Below are 23186 nucleotides of genomic sequence, written 5' to 3' on the forward strand. Positions count from 1 at the left end.
ATCAAATCATCGCCCTTGACCTGGAAAAAGAGGCTCTCTTGCTCCTGGATAAGCGGCCCAAGAAGCTTTTGTCATACAACATCAACAGTGGGAAACTTTGTGAGATCAAAGATGGTGACAGGCTGCTAAGGAGTTATTTTTCGCACTTGGACTTGGGCTGCCATTATTATGTGGCATGCTACTCAAAGCTCCCACGCTGAGCCATTTATGCGACGGCGACGAACTGAGCAGCAATATCTCTTGTGTTTCTCCTCTGCCGAATACACACACAAGAAACTTGTTAATTGATTATTCATATCATATCCATAGCTCTGCTTTTAGTTTTCATGTTGCCCTGTTTTGGGTGGATGTTTGGCTGCATGATGTACCTTTATTAGCATCAAGTTTCCTGCATCAATGGCCTTACGGAACATGTTGCTGAATTGATCATCAAAGATGGTTGCTGGCTGTGGCTGCCAAACCGCTTGTCGAATTTTTTTCATAACATTGAATTTTAATCCATCTTGCAGACTGGTGTATCCAATAGTTTACTTTTCTTTCTGGTTCTTTGCTGCAAGGTTCGGTTAGTATTAACATTGAGAAGGTGAGGTTGATGTCTTGTTTTACCATGTACTATCTTGTGTAGGTATGCTTGATGAACCGTTAGAGATTTTACGGATGCAAATTTGAAACCTTTAGGGTACCCTTAGACCTTACTTAGTTCAACCAAATGAACTAAATTTTCAAAAGTGATGTGAATTCTAAAAAATTATATTCATTAGTCGAACTAAGAAGGGTTGGAGGGTACCCTAAAGGTTCCAAATTCGCATCCTTTAGAGATACGGTTTCATCTCTTCAGAGATACTACTTCATCTCATGGTAAATCTCAACATCCTGATTTCTGCAAGTACCGAGTTTGAATTGTTTGTGGTGTTTTCTCCAGTGTGAAGCTCTAGTGCGCTTGCATCACATCTTTGATAGATTTTAACTGCGCGGCAGCTGAAATTTACTCTGATCAAGCCAAATATACAGCAATCAGTATTCCCTTGAATGGAAGCTGTTTTTTCGCCTCCTGATTGAAGGAGGAGAAATTTGCACTCGAGGGAAAATTTCTTGCGGTTCCAAGAGAGATAATGTGTAAGAAACAATCCAGTCCAGGCATGTGTAACAAGATATCTTTGTTGTACATGGATGGAATAATCTTAATAAATATTAATTGTTTCTGCTTGTTCTCGAGTAACCTGCAGGTAGCCCTTTTGGTAGTCTTCTAGAACGCCCTTCTCTACCTATTTCAGCGTTTTTTCTTTTATTAGTATTGGTACTCTGCTAGAGTTGCTTTTAAGTTCTCACCTGGTGCGGCGAGGAACTCATGCGACTCTTCAGAAACTTCTAGATTAGTTCGACTTGTGTGGGCTCAGTATGTTGGTGCTTATTCGTCCAAATGTTCATGAAAAATCATCAGGGAATCGGCGACTGATAGCAAATGGATTCTCAAAAGAGAAACATGCACACAAACTCTATGCGGTGTATTTCGACTCAAAAACAAAATGTTATGTGATGGACATCTCCATGAAGCACTTTGACTGCATCTCTCAGACACAAAAGCATGGCAGGCAAAAATATTGAGCCAAACCACAGCTACAGATCTGAAACCAGATCCCAGTTAGGAAGCATTTCATCGCCATGCACTGAATGGAGGTCACATGCTAACACTACCTTCCCCCACAAACAGACCACCATACCCGATTTATCCACATGTCGGTAACGAGCTTAAAATGAAGAGAGAAAAACATAATATACATACTATCTGAAAACAGAAAAAACGAAGAAGAAGAAAAAAACGGCCACGCCATTACTTAGGTGGCGTGAAACTATATCACCAACCGGCAAGCTTAAACTACAGTAGATATGTCTCAGGTACTACGCGGACGATTACAGTAGTAAAGTTCACAGCAAAGAAGAGGATCCACTCTTCACTCATGACGGTAACCAATAAATTAGGGATTTCCCCCTTTTTTCTCCTGGACAGCTCAGATCATCAGACCGTGTAGGATTGCTGGATCGTCTCGATATCGAGACCCTTCAGCTTGACGACGGACTCCACATGCCCTTTGAGCAGTATGAAGCTCCCTCAACCTGTAGTAACCATGACAGTACAGTTAGTTTCACACCGTTGTCGACAAACACAACTGCTTATGTCACTATTGCCTACATGCATGCCTACTGATATTAGAGAAGACACATGCATGTCCAGAGATGAATTCATGAGTGATAATGAGCCAATGAGGGGGGAAAGGAGGGACAGCTGGACCGATAAGGGACCAGGGGAAATTATATGCAAGGAAGGGCTATGATTGATTGACTGGTCCTACCTTGCAATCTCGGCCCTCCTCTTGGCCTCTTCAGCCATGTGATTCAGCTCATTGTAGCCCCCCTTCTCCGAGAACATCTTAGCATCCGGTGGCTGCAGCCCATGGAGGGTCCTCTGAGCGTGTGCCCACTTGAGCTCCCTCTCCTCCTTGCCGAAGTCTTTCTTCCTTGTGAACGCAATCTACAGAAAGATGAACATTTGTCATGCATGATACATGGTCCAAAAGGCGTGGGCCAAGACAGTTTGTGCAGCACATGTTATTATTACCCTTTGATCGATGACGAGATCCCATGCTTTGCCGCTCAGAGTGTATCGGATGAGGAACTTGATGATATCGAGCGGGAGGTATGTGATGATATTGTAGAGCCACACGACGCCAGCCCAGCCCCACCCGATGCCTTTGATCTGAGTGAACGGCCAGTCAGCATACACCGCGATCAGTGTAGCAATCTGTAAATATTAATGGGAAGGTTTTTTAGCTTGATGTGCTTTTCTCCTGAAGCAGTTTATAAGAGGGGCAGGGAGTTAGGAGCAAACCAGCTGCGCAACGAAGAATGCAAAGACCAGTAGAAACCCAGGACGCTCGGCAAATGACCAGCTGCGTGACCTGGTGACAAAGATGAGAGCTTGGCTGATGGTGCTGACTTGGAGGTAAATGGCAGCCGCGAGCTTTTGGATATCGTCCTGAGCTGTCTTCTCGAGGCTTTCGACATGAAACAATCTCTGAAATTTTATTAAGTTGTAAGCGTCGGTAAGTTGTAGTAGACATCATAAAAATAGTTTTTAGCCAAGTTTACTACCCAAGGGTACACAGCAATTCGCTTAAGATTCACCAAAATTTAGATTTTGTTCGCCTAAGCAGAGTCATCTTACCGGGAAAAAGTTTGTCTTGTACGCAGCCCAGAAGAAGATGACCGTCATTATTGCCAAGTATCCACCAAGGATAACTCCAGTTGTGAAAATCTCAGCCAGCTTCCAGCTGTCGGGTAGTGGAGATGGTTTTACCCGATCCTTTGATATAGTCATGATGGTACCTATTGACCACAAGTTCACGACAAATAGTTAAAGAAGTTTAAATATTTATATACTTTCTGATTCTACTTCTGTTCTGAAACAGAGAAGGGAGGTAGAGGGATTGTACCATCATTTAGAATCGCTATGATCAGGACCATGAACGGTGGAAAGTCGAACTTCCAGATGAGGGCAAGTAGCATAAATCCAAGCTGTTAAAGGTAAGCAGAAAAGGAAGATACTGAGTTAACCCTGAAGGAAGGCATATAGGCCAGATGGGCGAAACTTCAGTGCTTAAGATGAATATATATTCCAAAAACATTTATGCGTACAGATCTTGTAACCTTTGTTAAGTTGAATAAGTGAAATTTTGATCCCCAACAGAAGCATCAATGACAATTTCCCAAATAAATAGAATGTGCAACTTGACACCATTTAAAACCAGCATTGCAAATCATGTGACCGAAACATGTATTGCTCTGGAAGTATAATTCAGAGGTGAAATACAAGAAAAACTTACCACAATACGAATTGTGATGGAGACAGCATAGATCTGCACGCATCACAATGCGTTAGCCATATATACAGCACAAGCAAAAAAGTAGGAAATAATACTCAGGCACACTATCACATACAGTGTAGTTCTTCATACGCTGGAAAATTGCACGACTGGTAAGCACAGCACTGATGATCACGCTGAGGCCTGGTTCTGTGAGGACAATATCTGAAGCACTCCTGGCTGCATCAGTGGCATCAGCAACAGCAATACCAATATCTGCTTTCTTTAGAGCTGGAGCATCATTTACTCCATCACCCGTCATTCCACAGATGTGCTTTCGTGCTTGCAGGCGTTTCACAATCTCATACTTGTGCTCTGCAGAAAAAGCAATCACTCGATCAATGTGGAACTAAAAATATTTGTTCGCTCTCCCAACTCCCAGTTTTTGCAGTGCTGTAATTTCATTCATAAAAAAGCATACCAGGGAAGACGCCAGCAAAACCATCAGCTTTCTCAATGAGATCATCAACTGGTAAAGCAGAAATGGACTCGTCTGAATTTTTCTGCCCCAACAGAGCAGATGAAGGATACATGTTTGTACCCATTCCCAGGCGACGCCCTGTTTCCTTTCCAATGGCGAGCTGATCACCTGAACATTTGAAGAAGAAAATAAGAAATGGTAGGAAATAAGTAACAACCTTGCCACATTGAAATTAACAGGAATGCGTCAGACATAAATGGAACAGAGGAAGGAAGATAGAGATTAATTGGATATTGATCCAATGAAAATATTACCTGTGATCATCTTGACATTAACACCAAGGTTAAGTGCCCTCCGGATTGTTTCAGCACTGTCATGTCTAGGAGGATCAAAAAGTGGCATCAGACCAGCAAAGTGCCATGGGCCACCAGGGCTTTCTTTCCTCCCATCTGGTACTTCCTGCATTTTCAGGATATACACCGTTAAGACAACACATACCAAAAACAGATACAAGAAGAAATAATTAAGGTCGACCAACGGTAGTCATTATAAGGGCATAAGTGACGGATACGGAAGCCAGATTGTTCAGAAAACTCGCTTAAGTTGCACTCTCCCATTTGCATGGACAAGGCTTACTAACTTTATGCTGTAATTTTTCTCACCTGATACGCTACAGCCAGCGATCGAAGTCCACGCTCTGCAAATTTGTCAATCACAGCATGGACCCTCCGCTCTATTTCCGATGTGTTGTGAGCGAGGTGAAGAATCTGCAGTCAATTCATTGGGTTTATAGCAATCGTGAGCATAATATTCCCATAAGGCAATGCTAGGATATCAACATAAAACCAGTTCATTCTTGTGGTACCTGCTCGGGTGCACCCTTACTAACACGGTGCATTTTGCCATCAGCGTCAATGTATGTCAGCGCCGTTCTCTTGTCAGTAGGATTGAATGGCAGAAAATGAACTTCTTGAATACCAGCACGTGCCTGCGTGAACATATGGGCAAACAGTCATTTCATCATATAAATGAGGTAAAATCATCTGCCAGCGCATCGACAAAGTATGGCACAGTACCTCTTTCGGATCAGCTAGCATCCCAACAATTGCAGTATCGATAGCATCTTGGTTTTCTGTTCGAGACGCTCTAGCAGCCATGAGAATCACTTGGTCCTGAGTGATGCCTCTTTCGAAAACCTGGGCCGGACTTGTTTTCATAAGATATATGAATCAGAAAAAGAATGCAAGAGTTCAAGTAATATCCTCGCCTTACCTCAACAAGGTTCTTGTCCACAGTAAGCTTATTGAGAGTCAAAGTCCCAGTTTTGTCACTGCAAAGGACATCCATGCCCGCCATCTCCTCGATTGCAGTCATTCTCTTTGTGATAGCTCCCTGAAAAAATAAATCATACCGTGGTTCAGTAAATTAATGCAGATTAAAAAAACCGAAAGCCAAACTATGCTTGTGTAGCAGGTGAAAACCTGTTGAGATAATCGATGTGACCCGATAGCCATAGTCACGGATAAGACTGTCGGCATGGCTATGGGAATGCCTCCAATGAGAAGGACCAAGAGGTTGTCAATTCCAGGGCGGTACGCCCTGTGCTGGATAGGATACATTACAATGATCTCGATGAACATTCCCACACCAATCGAACAAATGCAGAAGTTCCCAATGGCCGTCAGAACCTGCACCGGTAAGATAATAGTATCATCGATATCGTCAACAAATGCAATCAAGAAATAAACAGAAAGGTAAGGTGATGGCTACAGTCTTGCCTTCTGAAAATGGCCCACTTGGTTAGTGGAGTCAACAAGGTGCGCAGCCTTTCCGAAGAAGGTGTGAACACCGGTGGCGATCACGACGGCTTCGATCTCACCTTGCTTGACGGTCGAACCGGAGTAGACGCCATCACCGGGGCCTTTGGTGGCCGGCAATGATTCTCCAGTGAGGGCAGACTACAGCACAAGAGAAGAGAAATTATGTTATGCAGAGAAGCCTCAAAAGTAACAGCTTCAACAAGTCAGGAACAATGGGAAGGGAAGGACCTGATCAATCTTGAGAGGGTCTCCCTCTAGGAGGCGTGCATCTGCAGGTATGATGTCTCCGAGCTTGATGCTGATGACGTCCCCTGGCACAAGGATGGCCGCGTCTTCCTCGGTCCACCGGCCATCGCGAAGAATCTGAATTATGACAGAAAAGTTCAGACTTGTGAATGAGCTATGTGGGTTGGGACACCTCAACTGAAAACCGACATGTAGGCATACTGAAGCAGCATATATAGAGTGGTAGGTGGCGCAAATGACAGGACCTTGGCTTTGGGCGCGAGACGGGCCATGAGCGCGGCGGCGGCGTTGCCGGCATTGTTCTCCTCGATGAAACTGATGGTGGAGTTGATAACCAGCAGGGTGATGATGCCGATGAAGTCCTGCCAGTCCGGCGGCTTATTCTGATTGACGGCAAAATTAGACAAGAAGAACAAAACAAAACAAAACAAATGTTACATTGTCCAATCTTGAACTGTAAGTTTGTGTACGCAGCAAACATGGTGAGAAGAAAAAAAATTGAGGGTCAGCAGGTTGGCTCCCCTGATGACAAAATCACACAAGAATATTAAAAGAAGATGTTAGATCACCCGATCTTGAACTCTAAGTTTCTAAGCAACAAAAAACTAGTCAGATTTATTCACTTGTCCTCAACTAGAATCTTCATTCAAGTTGAGAAATTTTCAGGTTGAGGAACCAGTTGCCCTGATGACAGACACGCAATCTCCAGTTAAACAAGGCATACATACAAGATGTGAAATGACCCAATCTTGGACTGTAAATTTGTGTATGCAGTGCAGTAAGCAAGATGGGAAGGAAAAAGAGAAATACCCCTCCGTTGGCGAGCGCGATGGCCATGATGGCGGCGGCCTCCATGACCCAGGAGAGCGGGTTCCACATGAAGCCCAGGAACTTGAGGACCTTGCTCTCCTCCTTCTCCTCCAGCTTGTTGGCGCCGAAGATTTGGAGGCGCTGCTGCGCCTGCTCCGCGGTGAGGCCGGCGCGGCTGCATCTCAGGTTGTCGAACACCTCCTCCAGGGGTATGTTCTCCTGCAGCAGCACAAGAAGCAGAGCCGAACTTGAGAAACAGAGCAGCGGCGGTATGAACTAAACAAGATTGATTGAAGGGCGAAAGAAGGGGAGGGGAGGAGGAGCTCCTGAGATGCTACAATGTCTGAACCAAGAAGTCGAATTAAGAGGAAGCGAGGAACCCCTGGCAGCGAATCAAAGGCGCAAGAAGCTCCAAATCCCCCCAAGAAAGAAGCCCCCCAAGAAGCCTGGACTGAGGGGAGGAGAGGAGGGCGGAAGAGGCCGCGGTGGTAGGGTGCGTACCAGGTCGACGACCTCCTTGAGGACGGCCTCGAGGTTGCCGGCCTCCTTCTCGGCCATGGCGGCGGCAGGGATCTCCCTCCCTCCCTCCGCCTCGCGCCTTTCTTTCCCTTGCCCGTCCATCTCATCGAAACATCGGGACACCTTTGCCTCTATCATCTCACCTCCGCAGATGGAATGGAGTCCTCGTGGGTGGGGCGGGGATGGTTGGACTGGACCGGACCGGACTGGAGTGGAGGAGTAACCGAAGGAGAAGAGGAGGAAGAATGGAGAAGGTGTGGGAGGCAAAGAGGTGGCAGCCACCGCTGGCGCTGGAGGGAGGGAGGAAGAGGAAGGTTGTGGTACCGGCAGTAAATAATGAATTAATTAACAGAAACGGGGAATTCCTATCTACGCGCGGCACATGGGATGTTTAGGAGGGAAAACGGAAAATTTGTGGACAAAGGAACGGAGGTCCCTTTCTCCCCCCCTTGTGTTTTATTGTGTAGGAGTGTAGGTATGGTGGTGCTCACACTTAATTGGCACCTTTGGCATTTCTTTGATGCAAAAGGAAATTCTTTTCTGCATAGAGTGAGAAGGCGCATGAGAGGGGTAAAGGAAATTTCTAGACAAAGGGACCGACGATCCTCTGCGCTGCACTCCCGGTGCCGGATCGGTGGCCACGCGGACCGGTGGATCGTGTCGCACGCGGCCGTTGGGTACGCGTGGTCACGTGGTGGATCGGAGGATCGTCGGTGCGTGTGATGTGTTGGGCGAACGAGGAGAAAGAGGGGAAGGGATAAGGCCGGAGGCGCCTCCCGTGTGAGGCACGCATGGGCGGTGCGTGACGAGCGTGCGGGAGGCGCCCGACCGAGGCTGAGGTCGGTCGGCAGATTTGGAATTCTTTTTTGGGATAATCCCTTGATTTCTCTACACCACGCTACCGGCGTCGGATTGGCGACCATGCGGACCGTGGGATCATGTCGCCCATATCCGTTGGATCTGCGTGGCCGCGTGGTTGGAACGGAGGATAGCCGGGGCGTGCGATGTCGCGAGTGGACGAGAATAAAGAGGGGAAGGGATAAGCTAGGGCACGCCCCGTGTGTGGGGCCCGCATGGGCGGTGCGTGACGCGCGCGCGGGGGAGGGGACCGACCGAGGCAGAGGTTGGTCATGTCCTCTTGTATCAATTTGAATAGAAGAGTGTTTGATAGCACAAGCAAAAACAAAGGATTTCGACCAAAGGGTTTAAGTGTATGAAAAATTATCTTCAAAATATAGTATAAATGAATTTAATACAAGTGTTTGTAAGAATATCAATCCAATGAATCAAGACGACCATCGTAAGAAAAAAAAACCTAAGGATTTAAATCCCATGGGATTTCTATGATGTTCTTCTACTATTGTGTAGGCCTTGATAGATATATTCCACGATGCATCATTATGTATGTACTGCCTCCCTTTCTAAATATAAGTCTTTCTAGAGATTTCTCTCTGTAGATTTCAATATGAACTATATACGGATGTATATAGACATATTTTAAAATATATAGATTCACTCATTTTGCTCTGTATGCAGTTCATATTGGAAATATCTAAAAAGACATATATTTAGAAATGGAGGGAGTATTAATATGTGTATATTATTAACAAGTACTTATCTACCATACTTATAAAAAAGTAAGGTTCCGTCGTCCGCTTATATTTTGTCCAATCCGATGTATGTTTTTCTTCCCTCTTACCATTTTGCTTCCCCCTCACATCTCGGGTTTTTTTCACCGATTTTCGCCTAAAACCTTCCATGGACCACGACGACATGCTTGATCAGTGCGTCAACTAGGATCAAGGAGTACTAAACTAACAACCGGCCCCAACATAGATTTTCATGTTGGGGAACGTTGCAGAAAACAAAAATTTTCCTACTCGTTTCACCAAGATCCATCTAGGAGTTCATCTAGCAACGAGTCATCGGATGCATCTACATACCTTTATAGATCACGCGCGGAAGCGTTCAAAGAACGGGGATGAGGAAGGCGTACTCGACGTGATCCAAATCACCGATGATCAAGCGCCGAACGGACGGCACCTCCGCGTTCAACACACGTACGGGACGGGAGACGTCTCCTCCTTCTTGATCCAGCAAGGAGGAAGGAGAGGTTGATGAAGATCCAGCAGCACGACGGCGTGGTGGTGGATGCAGGGCGTCACAGTAGCAGGGCTTCGCCTATACTACGAAGGAGAGATGTAACGGGGGGAGAGGGAGGCGCCAGGGGCTGGTGTATGAAGTCCCTCCTCTCCCCCACTATATATAGGAGGGCCAAGGGGGGGTGGTGCGCAGCCTAGGAGATCCAATCTCCTAGGTGCGGCTGCCAAGGGGAAGTTTCCCTCCCCCCCAAGGCACCTAGAGGTGCCTTCCACCACTTGGACTCTTCCTTTAAGTGGAACCCTAGGCGCATGGGCTTTTGGGGCTGGTGCCCTTGGCCCATCTAGGCCAAGGCGCACCCCCTACAGCCCATGTGGCCCCCCGGGACAGGTGGCCCCACCCGGTGGGCCTGCGGGACCCCTCCGGTGGTCCCGGTACAATACCGATAACCCCGAAACTTGTCCCGATGGCCAAAACAGCACTTCCTATATATAATTCTTTACCTCCGGACCATTCCGGAACTCCTCGTGACGTCCGGGATCTCATCCGGGACTCCGAACAACATTCGGGTTACTGCATATACATATCTTCACAACCCTAGCGTCACCGAACCTTAAGTGTGTAGACCCTACGGGTTCGGGAGACAAGCAGACATGACCGAGACGACTCTCCGGTCAATAACCAACAGCGGGATCTGGATACCCATGTTGGCTCCCACATGCTCCACGATGATCTCATCGGATGAACCACGATGTCGAGGATTCAATCAACCCCGTATGCAATTCCCTTTGTCAATCGATATGTTACTTGCGCGAGATTCGATCGTCGGTATCCCAATACCTCGTTCAATCTCGTTACCGGCAAGTCACTTTACTCGTACCGTAATGCATGATCCCGTGACCAGACACTTGGTCACTTTGAGCTCATTATGATGATGCATTACCGAGTGGGCCCAGTGATACCTCTCCATCATACGGAGTGACAAATCCCAGTCTTGATCCATGTCAACCCAACAGACACTTTCAGAGATACCCGTAGTCTACCTTTATAGTCACCCAGTTACGTTGTGACGTTTGGTATACCCAAAGCACTCCTACGGTATGCGGGAGTTACATGATCTCATGGTCTAAGGAAAAGATACTTTGACATTGGAAAACTCTAGCAAACGAACTATACGATCTTGTGCTATGTTTAGGATTGGGTCTTGTCCATCACATCATTCTCCTAATGATGTGATCTCGTTATCAATGACATCAATGTCCATAGTCAGGAAACCATGACTATCTGTTGATCAACGAGCTAGTCAACTAGAGGCTTACTAGGGACATGTTGGTGTCTGTTATTCACACATGTATTACGATTTCCGAATAATACAATTATAGCATGAATAAAGACAATTATCATGAACAAGGAAATATAATAATAATGCTTTTATTATTGCCTCTAGGGCATATTTCCAACATCTCATTCTACCAACCAATCTATCTGTCCAGCCGTCTAATAATTAATTACAATCTCAGTTAGGGATTAGATTAAGCAAGAGCATTGACTAAATTGGTAGGTGACCAGACCTAGCAAACGGTTTGGTTCCATCAACCGATTCTTTGGCTGTACGGGTGTGAGGTGTCGTACTACTGATTCTCAAACTGAACCTTACGAGCACTAATTTTCTTGCTACAGGAGTAGATGATGCTCCATATTATCTCTGGATTCTCAAGCGTCTCACACCAAGAGGCCAACTCCATTCATTTTCACCCACCCACCTACCTACCTGTCCACCCCTATCTCTTTTCTTTCTCAAATTGTTGACAGGGCAATCACTTTCACAATGCAGAAAGCATGCCACTTATCTTGGGCCCCAAAATTCAAGACTTGGGGTAATTTTCTATCCGCCGCAAAATGGGAAAAAGATGACTGTTAGCAATTGTGCACCAATCCAAAAGAGGAGCTGTGCTCTCTCCAAACGTTTCCCATTCCAACTTGGGCCCATCTTATCTTTGCCCTTTTTCTCGTTGCAATGACAGAGGATTATAGTAAAAGTTGTGAGAATCCAATGACCCCTTGTTCTATTTTTCACTCCACTTTCAATCAAGAGAGTGTGATTACAGATTTGTATGAGTAACTCCAGAAGAAGAATGGAGGAGTGTAGTAGTAGTAAATAATTAATTAATGGTGTTATGGTGTTGAACAGAAAAGGAAAACCTAGAGAAAAGGCACATGGGAGGGAGGGAGGGAAAAGGAAATTTTTGGGCAAATGAATGGAGGATCTACACTGCACTAGAGCATTTTTCTCTCTCTCCTTTTGTATCATTGTGAAGGAGTGTCACACTTAATTGGCACCCTCGTTCACGTGAGAATTGAGCCTATTTGATTTGAAAATGAAATTCCTATCTACATAGAGTGAAAAAGGCACATGGGAAGGACAAAGGAAAATTATGGACAAAGGAGGATTCTCTACACTACACTACACCCTTCCTCCTTGTTATGCATGTATCAGAGGGTCTAGCGCTGCCACTTGACACCCTCCCATTGGTACTACTCCATATGTTTAGGGCCTATTTGATTCACGGGATTCACAAAATGCATGAATAGAACAAACACATGAGCAAAGTGTCATGTCCTCTTATACATGAATTTGAATAGAATTATAGAAGAGTGTTTGATAGCGCAAGAAAAACAGATCAATTCTACCATAGGAGGTTTTGAGTGGATGGAAATTTTCCTCCAAAATTTACCACTCTCTCGGATCCGTATTACATGTCGCCCAAAAGGATGTATCTAGCACTAAAATACTTTGTATATAATCCAATGAAATAATTCCCAAGGATTCCAATCAAATGGATCAAATGACCACCTTTAGAAAAAATTCCTCCAAAAATCATAGTACAAAATTTCTATGAACCAAATGAGCCCTTAACTTTGATACTCACCCACTTGTCTTGGCTTTCTTCTACACATGTGAATGTCTTGATACATAAATTCAACAGCACATCAACATTGTGAAGGTGTGTATGGTGGTGTTAACATAGAGTGAGATTTTGGCCTATCTTTGATGCAAAAGGAAATTCCTATATGCATAGAGTGAGAAGGCACATGGGAGGGACGGAGGAATTTTCCGGACAAAGGGACGGACGATCCTCTACACTATACTACCGGTGTCGGATCGGTGACCACGCGGGCCGTTGGATCATGACGCATGTGGCCATTGGATTCGTGTGGTCACGTGGCGGACCGGAGGATCGTCGGGGGGCACGATGTGTCGAGCGAATGAGGAAAACGAGGGGGAGGGATAAGGTCAGAGGCGCCTCCCGTGTGGGGCATGCATGGGCGGTGCGTGACGAGCGTGCAGGAGGCGACCGACCGAGGCTGAGGTTGGTCAGCCGATTTGGACTTTTTTGAAATTAACTTGAGGAATCATACGAACATGAAAAATGCAAGAATAGAGTGTCATGTCCTCTTATATCATGTAGGATTACCAAACTACAGAAATTTGGATGAAAGGTTGTTTGACAGCACAAGAAAATAAAGGGTTCGAGCTTATGAAAATTTACCTTCAAAATGTAGTACAATCAATCTTACTCAAATATTCGTAAGAATTCCAATCCAACGAATCAAGATGACCACCGTAAGAAAAATTCTAAGGATTTAAATCATATGGGATCCTATGGCTTTCTTCTACTATTGCGAAGGCTTTGATAGATAAATTCCACGGCACATCAATATGTATGTATTAATGTGGAGTATTTGACGAAAAATTACCAGATTAGGGGTTGCCGTCCCACTGAACTACCACATTTAGAAAATTGACTGATAACTACCAAAATTTGCTAACTTTGTGACTAAAAACTACCACTTTAAAAAAATGGCCAGTTTAGACAATTTAAACATGTTTATGACATACGGGGCCCACACGTTAGGGTTGACGTGACGACAAAGTCAACTCCGTTTATTTTGACCGTTATTATGAGTGGGGCCCACACATCGGCATCAAGCTTCCTCTTCCTCCTCCTTCTCTCTCTGGCATTTCTTCAAACACATCATGTGCACCCGCGAGCCACCTCCGCAGCGCTTCACTGCCGGCGCTCACCTCTCCCCTGCCTCAAACCCGTCTGGATCCGGAGAGCCCGAGCTGCCCAACCACTCCTAGGAAGAGCCCGTCGCCGGCTCACGCGACTGCATGCACCTTCGCGGCGGCAAGTGCTGCGCGCACGGCTCCGCACATGTTCGCGGCAACGGCGGCTGCACACGTGCTCGCGGCGGCGGCGGCCGCTAGCCGGCCAGCACGCGGCGGCGGCGGCTGCGCACGCACGCTCGTGGTGGCAGGCGCTGCGCACACGGCTCCGCACACGCTCGCGATGGCCGCGGCCGAGCTCTTCAAGGAGTCCGTGGTCGCCGGTGCGGGCGAGGCGGCTCCACCCGCCTTGGTTGCGCCGCCGTCTCCATTCCCCGACCAACGCCGGGGGAGGTGCTGCGCCTGGGCGTCGCCATGGAGGAGTTCGGAGCTCAAGCACGGGTGCACACAAGATGTTCGTGGAAATGCCAGAGAGAGAGAGAGGGATGAAGAAAAAGATTGATGCCGACGTGTGGACCCCACATGTAATAACGGTCAACCTAACGGTTAAAATAAACGGAGTTGACTTCGCCGCCACGTCAGCCCCGACCTATGGGTCCCGTATGTCATAAACGTGTTTAAATCATCTAAACTGATCATTTTCTAAAATTGGTAGTTTTCAGTCACAAAATTAGAAAAATTTGGTTGTCATCATTCACTTTTTTGAATGTGGTATTTCAGTGGGACGGCAACCTCTAATGTGGTAGTTTTTTGTCAAATACTCTATTAGTGTGTGTATGTTATTAGCCAATACTTATCTATCATACTTAAAGAAAATGTAAGGTTCCATCATTCTATCATACTTATCTATCATAAGCGGATGGCAGGACCTTACGGAAATTTTTCTTCCCCTCACATCTCTGGTTTTTTTTTTCAACTGGGTTTTCATTAAAACTATCCATGGACCACGGCATGCTGGATCGGTGCTTCAACTAGTACCAAGGAGTACTAAACTAACACCCGGCCCTAACATAGATTCTCATTCTACCAATCAATCTATCTGTTCAGCGGTCTAATAATTAACTACAATCTAAGTGAGGGATTAGATTAAGCGAGAGCTTCGACTAAACTAGTAGGTGAACAAACCCAGCAAACGGTTTGGTACTCCCTTAGTGATCTAAACGCTCTTATATTTCTTTACGGAGGGAGTATCAGCCCAGATCCCCCTTTAATTCTCAAACTGAACCTTACGTGTACTAATTTGCTTGCTACAGGAGTAGATGGTGTGCTCCATCTTATCTCTGGATTCTCAAGCATCTCACACCAAGAGGCCAACTCCATTCATTTTCACCCACCAACCTACCTACCTGTCCACCCCTATCTTCTTTCTTTCTCAATGTGTTGATCAGGCAACCAATTTCAGAACGCATGCTACTTATTTTCTCTCCAAGTTGCACTTTACCATTTCCCGTAAAATGGGTGAAAAGATGATCGTTAGCCATTGTTGTGCACAAATCCAAATGGACTATGCACTCTCCGAACGTTTCCTATTCCAACTTGGGCTCCATCTTATCTTTGCCCTTTTTTCGTTGGAATGAATGAAGGTTATAGTAAAGCTGGTGCGAAACCAACGGCCCCTTCTTCTATTTTTCAATCCACTTCTGATTGTGAGTGTAATTAGAGATCGATCCGAAATTAAACACGTCTGTTGAATTTCACGACAAAATCGATTCGTCAACCATCTTGCTTCCGATTCCAGATTAGGTGCCATATGAAATGTACATGAAGCATGTGCCTTTTTATGATGTCTAGAACACTGAAATGAGACATGAAATGAGAGCATAGATATTATTTTTATTTTTGCAAGGAACTGTCAAATCCATTTATTAAAAAGGGGTATTATAAAAACACCCCCAAATCAATGTCAATGTATCCACCACCATATATATTTTCATAATGTATTTGGTCCATACTGTAGTTGTTGCTACAAAGGAAATTTTTGGACAAAGGAACGGAGGACCCCCCCTCTCTCTCTCTCTCTCTCTGGAAGCCCTCTCTTTGTGTGTCACCGTGAAAGAGTGTCTGCTGGTGCTGACACGTAGTTGGCGCCCTCGTTCACGTGAGACTTTTGCCTATTTTATTAGAAAAGGAGATTCCTATCAACATAGAGTGAGAGAGATGGCACATGGGAGGGAAAACGGAAATTTTTGAACAAAGGAACGGAGGGCCCTTTCTCTCTATCTTGTCTCTTCGTGTGTCACTGTGAGCAGTGTGTAGTGCTGACACTTAATTGGCACTGGGTCTATTTGACTGAAAAAGGAAATTCCTATCTACATATAGTGATAAGGCACATGGGAGGGGCAAAGGAAAATTCCGCACAAAGGAATGGAGGATCCTCTACACTACACTACCTGCGTCAGATCGCTGAGCATGCGGACCGCTGGATCATGTCGCACGTAGCCGTTGCATCCGCATCATCGGACCGAAGGATTCGTCGGGGTGCACGATCTGGCGAGCGAACGAGGAGAAAGAGGGAAAGAGACAAGCTATGAGATGCCTCATGTGTGGGGCACGCATGAGCGGTGCATGACGAGCGTGTGGGAGACGACCGACCAAGGCTGAGATTGGTCAGCCGATTTGGACCTTTTCTGGATTCACTACACACGGACATGAATAAGGGAGTGTCATGTCTTCTTGTATCATGTAGGATTACCAAATATAGGAAGAGTGTTTGATAGCACAAGGAAAAACAAAGGATTTCAACCAAAAGGTTTATGTGTATGAAAATTTACCTTCAAAATATAATACAAATGAATTTTATACAAGTATTCGTAAGAATACCAGTCTAATGAATCAAGACGACCACCGTAAGAAAAAATCCTATGCGATGTATGTGGTTTTCTTCTACTATTGTGTAGGTCTTGATAGATAAAATCAGCGGCACATCAATATGTATGTACCCCATTCGTAACTTAATATAAGACATTTTTTTTAAAAAACTTCCAATCTATTCATTTTCAATCATGGCAGCACAATAAACATCAGAAACAATAAAAATTGCATCCAGGTTCGTAGACCATTTAGCACCAACTTCAAGCACTGAAACGAGCCGGAGGGGCGCCGCCTTCATCGCCCCTCCCACGTCGAAGCCGGGCGAAATTAGTTGTAGTAGACAATCGAAAAGTCGTCGTGCTAAGGCCTCATAGGACCAACACACTAGAGCAGCAACCGTTGCCGATGAAAAGACGCGTAGATTGGAAGGATTCAATCTAAAGACACACGAATGAAGACCAGATCCAAGTAGATCCATCAAAGACAAGCACCGATCAAATCCCGCGAGATCCATCGGACACACACCTCCACATGCCCTCCGACGATGCTAGATACACCACCGGAACGGGGGCTAGACGGGAAGAATCTTATTCCGTTTTCAGGGAGCCGCCGCCGTCTCACCTTACTGAGCCTGGCACAAACCTAACAAAACTAAAAAAAAATTCTGAAAATGGAGTGCTCCGGTGGCAAAGACCGGGATCCACCACGTCTGCATGGCCCTAGGGCCGCCAAAGACGCCGACGGGAGACAGATGACCTAGACTGGTTTTAGAGGATGGCTGAATCGTTAATATAAAACGTTTTTGACATTACCATAGACTGAACAAACATCTTACAAAAAGTTACAGGCGTATTATTAATTTGTGTGTTATTAACTACTGATAGTACTTATCTCTCATGCTTAAAGAAGACATAAAGTTCCGTCGTCCGCTCATATTTTGCCCAACCTTACACAAGTTTTCCTTTCCTTTTCCCATTTTGATTTCCTCCTCACATCTCTGAGTTTTTTTTTCATCGTTTTTTCCTTACAACCACCCATGGACCATGACATGCTTGATTGGTGCTTCAACTAGTATCAAGGAGTACTAAACTAACACCCGGCCCCAACATAGATTCTCATTCTACCAACCAATCTGGCTGTCCAGCAGTCTAATAATTAATTACAATCTCAGCGAAGGATTAGGCCCTTCCCAGTGCTTCACCGTGGACAGAGGCTAAGCATACCACATAAACGAAAAAAATAACATGGCACAACATTTAAAGAGGACATAGAGTATTTTGGTGACCCCAGGAAGAACCAATGCCAAGCACGATAACCTAGGCAAACAACTTAAATGAAACAATTTGACCAATGCATGAAAGACTTTAGGTGCTAACTCATTAAATAAAGTGTGCTTAGCAACAACAAGTTAAGCATCTATGCATTGGGGAGTTGAGTTGCTAAGGTATTTAATGCACTTAGCACCTCATCTAAGCACCATTGCATTGGGAGAGGTCTTAGACTAGCCACGATGGGTAGTAACATAGAGTAGTAACATGCCCATGTTACTACTCTATGTTACTACCTCTATAGTGGAGAGTAACATATATGTGGTAACATACAACACTTCATTTATTAGGCTATAGACTCATCTTACCTTGATATATGTGTTGTTACTCATACTACTAGTAACTAGCTATGTGACCATATGCCTTTCTTTTTTCATTTATTACTTGCCACGTCATTTGTTTTATTTAGATATGTGTGATGTTACTATCTATGTTACTCCCACTGTGGGTAGTCTTAGATTACGCAAGAGCTTTGACTAAATTAATAGCTGACCAAACCCATCAAACGGTTTGGTTTCATCAACTGATTCTTTCGCTGTATGGGTACCGTACTACTATTGCCCATATCCTCTCTGATTCTCAAACGGAAGTGTACGCGTACTAATTTGCTTTGCTACAAGAGTAGATGGAGCTACATCTTATCTTTGGATTCCCAAAACCTCTCACACCAAGAGGCCAACTCCATTCATTTTCACCCACCCACCTACCTATCTATCCACACCTATCTTTTTTTTTCCCAATTTGTTTATCAGGGCAATCAATTTCAGAATGCAGAAAGCATGCCATTTATCTCGGGGTAATTTTCTATCCAAGCTGCATTTTACGATTTCCCGCATAATGAGAGAAAAGATGATCGTTAGCAATTGTGCACCAATTAAAAAGAAGTGCTCTCTCTCTCTCTCAACGTTTCCCATTCCAAGTTAAACACGTCTGTTGAATTCCATGACAAAATCGATTCGCCAACCATCTTGCTTCCAATTCCAGTTTAGGTGCCAGATGAAATGTACACGGACCTGTGGAAGATGGCGGTGACGACACACGAGTGCGTCTGACCGGATTGTGCCCCAGACCTGGTATGTGGCTCGGCTGGGGCTTCCGAATGTTTCGGTTTCCGGCTTTTGATGTTAGGCTTAGGTGAGTGGTTTGGGTAGTGGCCCAGCTAGCACCCCTTCATCATTTTGGATAGAAGTTTGCGGTATGTGTTGCCAAGATGATGGATTCAGACTCATTGTTGTAATACTTTGTAAGGTCATGAGAATAATCAATAAAGTGGCCGTATGCATCTTCCAGATGCAGAGGCCGGGGGTCATCCTCCTTTTCTAAAAAAAACCTTTTCGTGCTGTTTGGATGACCGTCAAAATGAGACATGAGATGAGCTTACATTTTTTCTAAATGTTAGCTCTAAAATCCATTTATTAGAAATAGGTGTTATAAGAACACCCTCAAATCAATATCAGTATATCTACCATCAGATATATTTTTGTGATGTATTTTGTAGTTGTTGGATTTTTCTTCTATAGATTGGATCAAACTTAGAAATGATGAATTTTTAACTGAATTTATACACTGTGAAAGAGTGTCGACACTCACACTTAATTGACACCCTCGTTCACGTGAGATTTTGGCCTATTTTTATTTATTAGAAAAGGGAATTCCTATCTACATCGAGTGAGAAGGCACATGGGAGGGACAGGGGGGATTTCTGGACAAAGGAACGGACGATCCTCTACACCACACTACCGCTGCGGATCGGTGACCATGCGGACCATTGGATCATGTCGCACGCAGCCGTTGGATTTACGTGGTCAGTGGCCGGACTGGAGGATTGTTGGGGCGCGCGATGTGTCGAGCAAATGAGGAAGAAGAGGGGAAGGGATAAGGTCGGAGGCGCTTCTCATGTGGGGCACCCATGAGCGGTGCGTGACGAGCATGCGGGAGGCAACCGACTGAGGGTGAGGTTGGTCAGCCGATTTTGACATTTTGGGGATTAATTAACGTGACGAAACACACGAACATGAAAACGCGGGAATAGAGTGTCACGTCCTCTTATATCATGTAGGATTACCAAACTACATGAATTTGAGTGAAAGGGTATTTGACAGCACAAGAAAATAAAGGGTTTGAGTGTATGAAAATTTACCTTCAAAATGTAGTACAATCAATCTTATACAAATATTCCTAAGAATTCCAATCCAAGAATCAAGACAACCACCATAAGAAAAACTTCTAAGGATTTAAATCATATGGGATCCTATGGCTTTCTTCTACTATTGTGAAGGCCCTAAGAGATAAATTCCACGACACATCAATATGTATGTATGTTATTAACTAGTACTTGTCTATCATACTTAAAAAATTTGCAAGGTTCCTTCATTCTATCATAAGAGGATGGCGGAACCTTACACAAGTTTTTCTTCTCTCCTACCTTTTTGATTTCCCCCCCTCACATCTCGGGTTTTTTCTCACTGATTTTCCATTAAAACTATCCATGAACCACATCATGCTTGATCGGTGCTTCAACTAGTATCATAGAGTACTAAACTAACACACAGCCCCAACATATATTCTCATTCTACCAACCGGTCTACCCGTCCAACGGTCTAACAATTAACTAAAATCTCATGTGAGAGATTAGATTAAGCAAGAGCATTGACTGAAATTGGTAGGTGACCAAACCCAGCAGCAAATGGTTTGGTTTCATCCACTGATTCCTTGCCTGTACGGGTATCGTACTACTGTTGCCAAGATCCCGTCCTCTCATTCTCAAAGTGAACCTTACGAGTGCTAATTCGCTTGCTACAGGAGTAGATGGTGCTCCATCCTTATCACTAGATTCTCAAACATCTCATACCAAGAGACCGACTTCATTCATTTTCACCCACCCAACTACCTACCTGTCCACCCCTACCTTCTTTTCTTTCACTATTTGTTGACAGGGCAATCAATTTCACAATCCATAAAGGATAAAGCATGCCACTTGTTTTGGGGTAATTTTCTATCCAAGTAGCATTCTACCATTTGTTAGCCATTGTACACGAATCCTAAAGAAGAATTCAGGTCCCTCCAAACGTTTCCCATTCCAACTTGGGCTCCATCTTATTTCCCCCCTTTTTTCATTTGAATGAATGAAGATTATAGCAAAACTGGTGCGAAGCCAACGACCCCTTCTTCTATTTTTCCACTCCACTTTCCACCGAGAGGCTGTAACTAGAGATCGATCCGAAGTTAAACACGTCCATCGAATTTCACGACAAAATCGATTCATCAAGCATCTTGCTTCCAATTCCAGTTTAGGCCCCAGATGAAATGTACGTGAAACATGTACCTTTTGTGATGTTAATTTGGATCACCATCAAAAATGAGACATTAGACGAGTATAGTTTTTTTTAATGTTAGCAGAGAACTGCCAAATCCATTTATTAGAAAGAGGTATTATAAGGACACCCTCAAATCAATATCAATATATCCACCATCAGATATACTTTTGTAATGTATTTGGTCAATATTGTAGTTCTTGGATTTTTCTTCTATATATTTGATCAAACTTAGGAATGATTGACTTTAAGGTAGAATGTATTTGGCAGTTTTAGTGAACATATGGCTTGATTTGCGGGATTCACAAAATGCATGTGGTATGTTCACTAAAACAAAGCTAAGCCATATGGTGCTACTCCATATGTTTAGGGCCTATTTGATTTGCGGGATTCACAAAATGCATGAATAGAATAAACACATGAGCAAAGTGTCATGTCCTTTTATGCATGATTTTGAATAGAAGAGTGTTTGATAGCACAAGAAAAACAGATGAATTCTATCATAGGGGGTTTGAGTGGATGAAAATTTTCCTCCAAGATTTACCATTCTCTTCGATCCATATTACTTGTCGCCCAAAAGGATGTATCTAGCACTAAAATACGTCTAGATATATCCATTTGAGTGACAAAAAATATAGATCAAAGGGAGTACAAATTAATCCAATGGAATAGTTCCCGAGGATTCCAATCAAACGAATCAAATGACCACCAATAGAAAAGTTCCTCCAAAAATCATAGTACATAATTTCTATGAACCAAAGGAGCCCTTAACTTTGATACTCTCCCACTTGTCTTGGCTTTCTTCTACATATGTGAATGTCTTGATACATTAATTCAGCAGCACATCAATATGTTGTACTACCTCCGTTTCAAAATAGGTAATATGTATTAATGTGAGAAATCCATAGGAACGGATGAGCTCGCATGCTCCTGGAATCGCTGGGCGCTCGTTCTCGTCCGAATTGGGCTGCGTCAGGTACTGTCAGATGTATACGTTGTGTATTGGGCTTTGCAGGTAGGACGGGCCCACATGATTAACAGACCCGGGGGGGGGGGGGGGGGGGGGGGGGGGGGGGGACGGGACGGGACGTTCAGGACCAACATGTGCGAGGCTGCGAGTGCAAAACCAGGGGTGCTCAACGTCCACACCTACACTTTGGCACACCAACTACACACCAGGATATTTGATACATCAACTTTTGCATGAGCGGGCACTAGAAGCATCTACAACCGTCTCAAACTCCCCTCAAACGTTCAGGTGGATGGTCCAGTCGACACGAATGCGGAAGCCGGCCACATCCAATCCTATACCTTAAGTATCTGCCTTTATTAACTTACAAATATTGTCAAGCCACATAATTTTGTTCAAATCCCTGATTTTTTTTAAAAAAATCACGTATATTTTAATTCAAATCAATGATTTTTTTTAAATTCGTTTAATTTTTTCAAATTCAAGTATTTTTCTCAAGTTCACGTCATTTTTTCAAACTCATGCGCTTTTTTCAAATTCGCATACATTTCTTCAGATCCGTGTAATTTTTTCACGTTCGCTTTTTTCTGAATCCGCTTACTTTTTCTAGGTTCGTGATATTTTTTAAATTTATGATTTTTTTGAATAAAGTACATGAATACTAAAAAAGTACATTAATTGGAAATATTTATGCAAACATGGAAAAAGTACGTGAAACATTAAAAAGTTCATGAATTTGATAAGATATAAGTTCACTAGAAAAAATTACGTGAACTTGGAATTATTATGTGGATTTGAAAAGGTACATGAATTTTAAAAAAATCATGGATTTGAAAAAAGTATGTGAATTCTGAA

General features: G+C 44.1%; 1 protein-coding gene across 1 annotated transcript; it reads right to left on the bottom strand.

Moving 5' to 3' along the window:
• Positions 1–1735: 1735 nt before the first annotated feature.
• Positions 1736–7827, bottom strand: LOC125506759 (plasma membrane ATPase 1-like). The gene is given in 21 exon segments (XM_048671481.1): positions 1736–2086; positions 2088–2115; positions 2352–2530; positions 2618–2800; positions 2888–3073; positions 3224–3384; positions 3492–3573; positions 3882–3914; positions 3997–4235; positions 4342–4509; positions 4656–4800; positions 5004–5108; positions 5207–5329; positions 5418–5537; positions 5614–5733; positions 5823–6029; positions 6120–6299; positions 6390–6524; positions 6653–6790; positions 7218–7436; positions 7719–7827. Coding segments are annotated over 21 exon segments (2877 nt in total). The 5' UTR covers positions 7776–7827; the 3' UTR covers positions 1736–2017.
• Between the last annotated feature and the right edge of the window lie 15359 nt (positions 7828–23186).

Source organism: Triticum urartu, chromosome 5 (assembly GCF_003073215.2).
Source record: "Triticum urartu cultivar G1812 chromosome 5, Tu2.1, whole genome shotgun sequence".
NCBI lineage: Eukaryota > Viridiplantae > Streptophyta > Magnoliopsida > Poales > Poaceae > Triticum > Triticum urartu.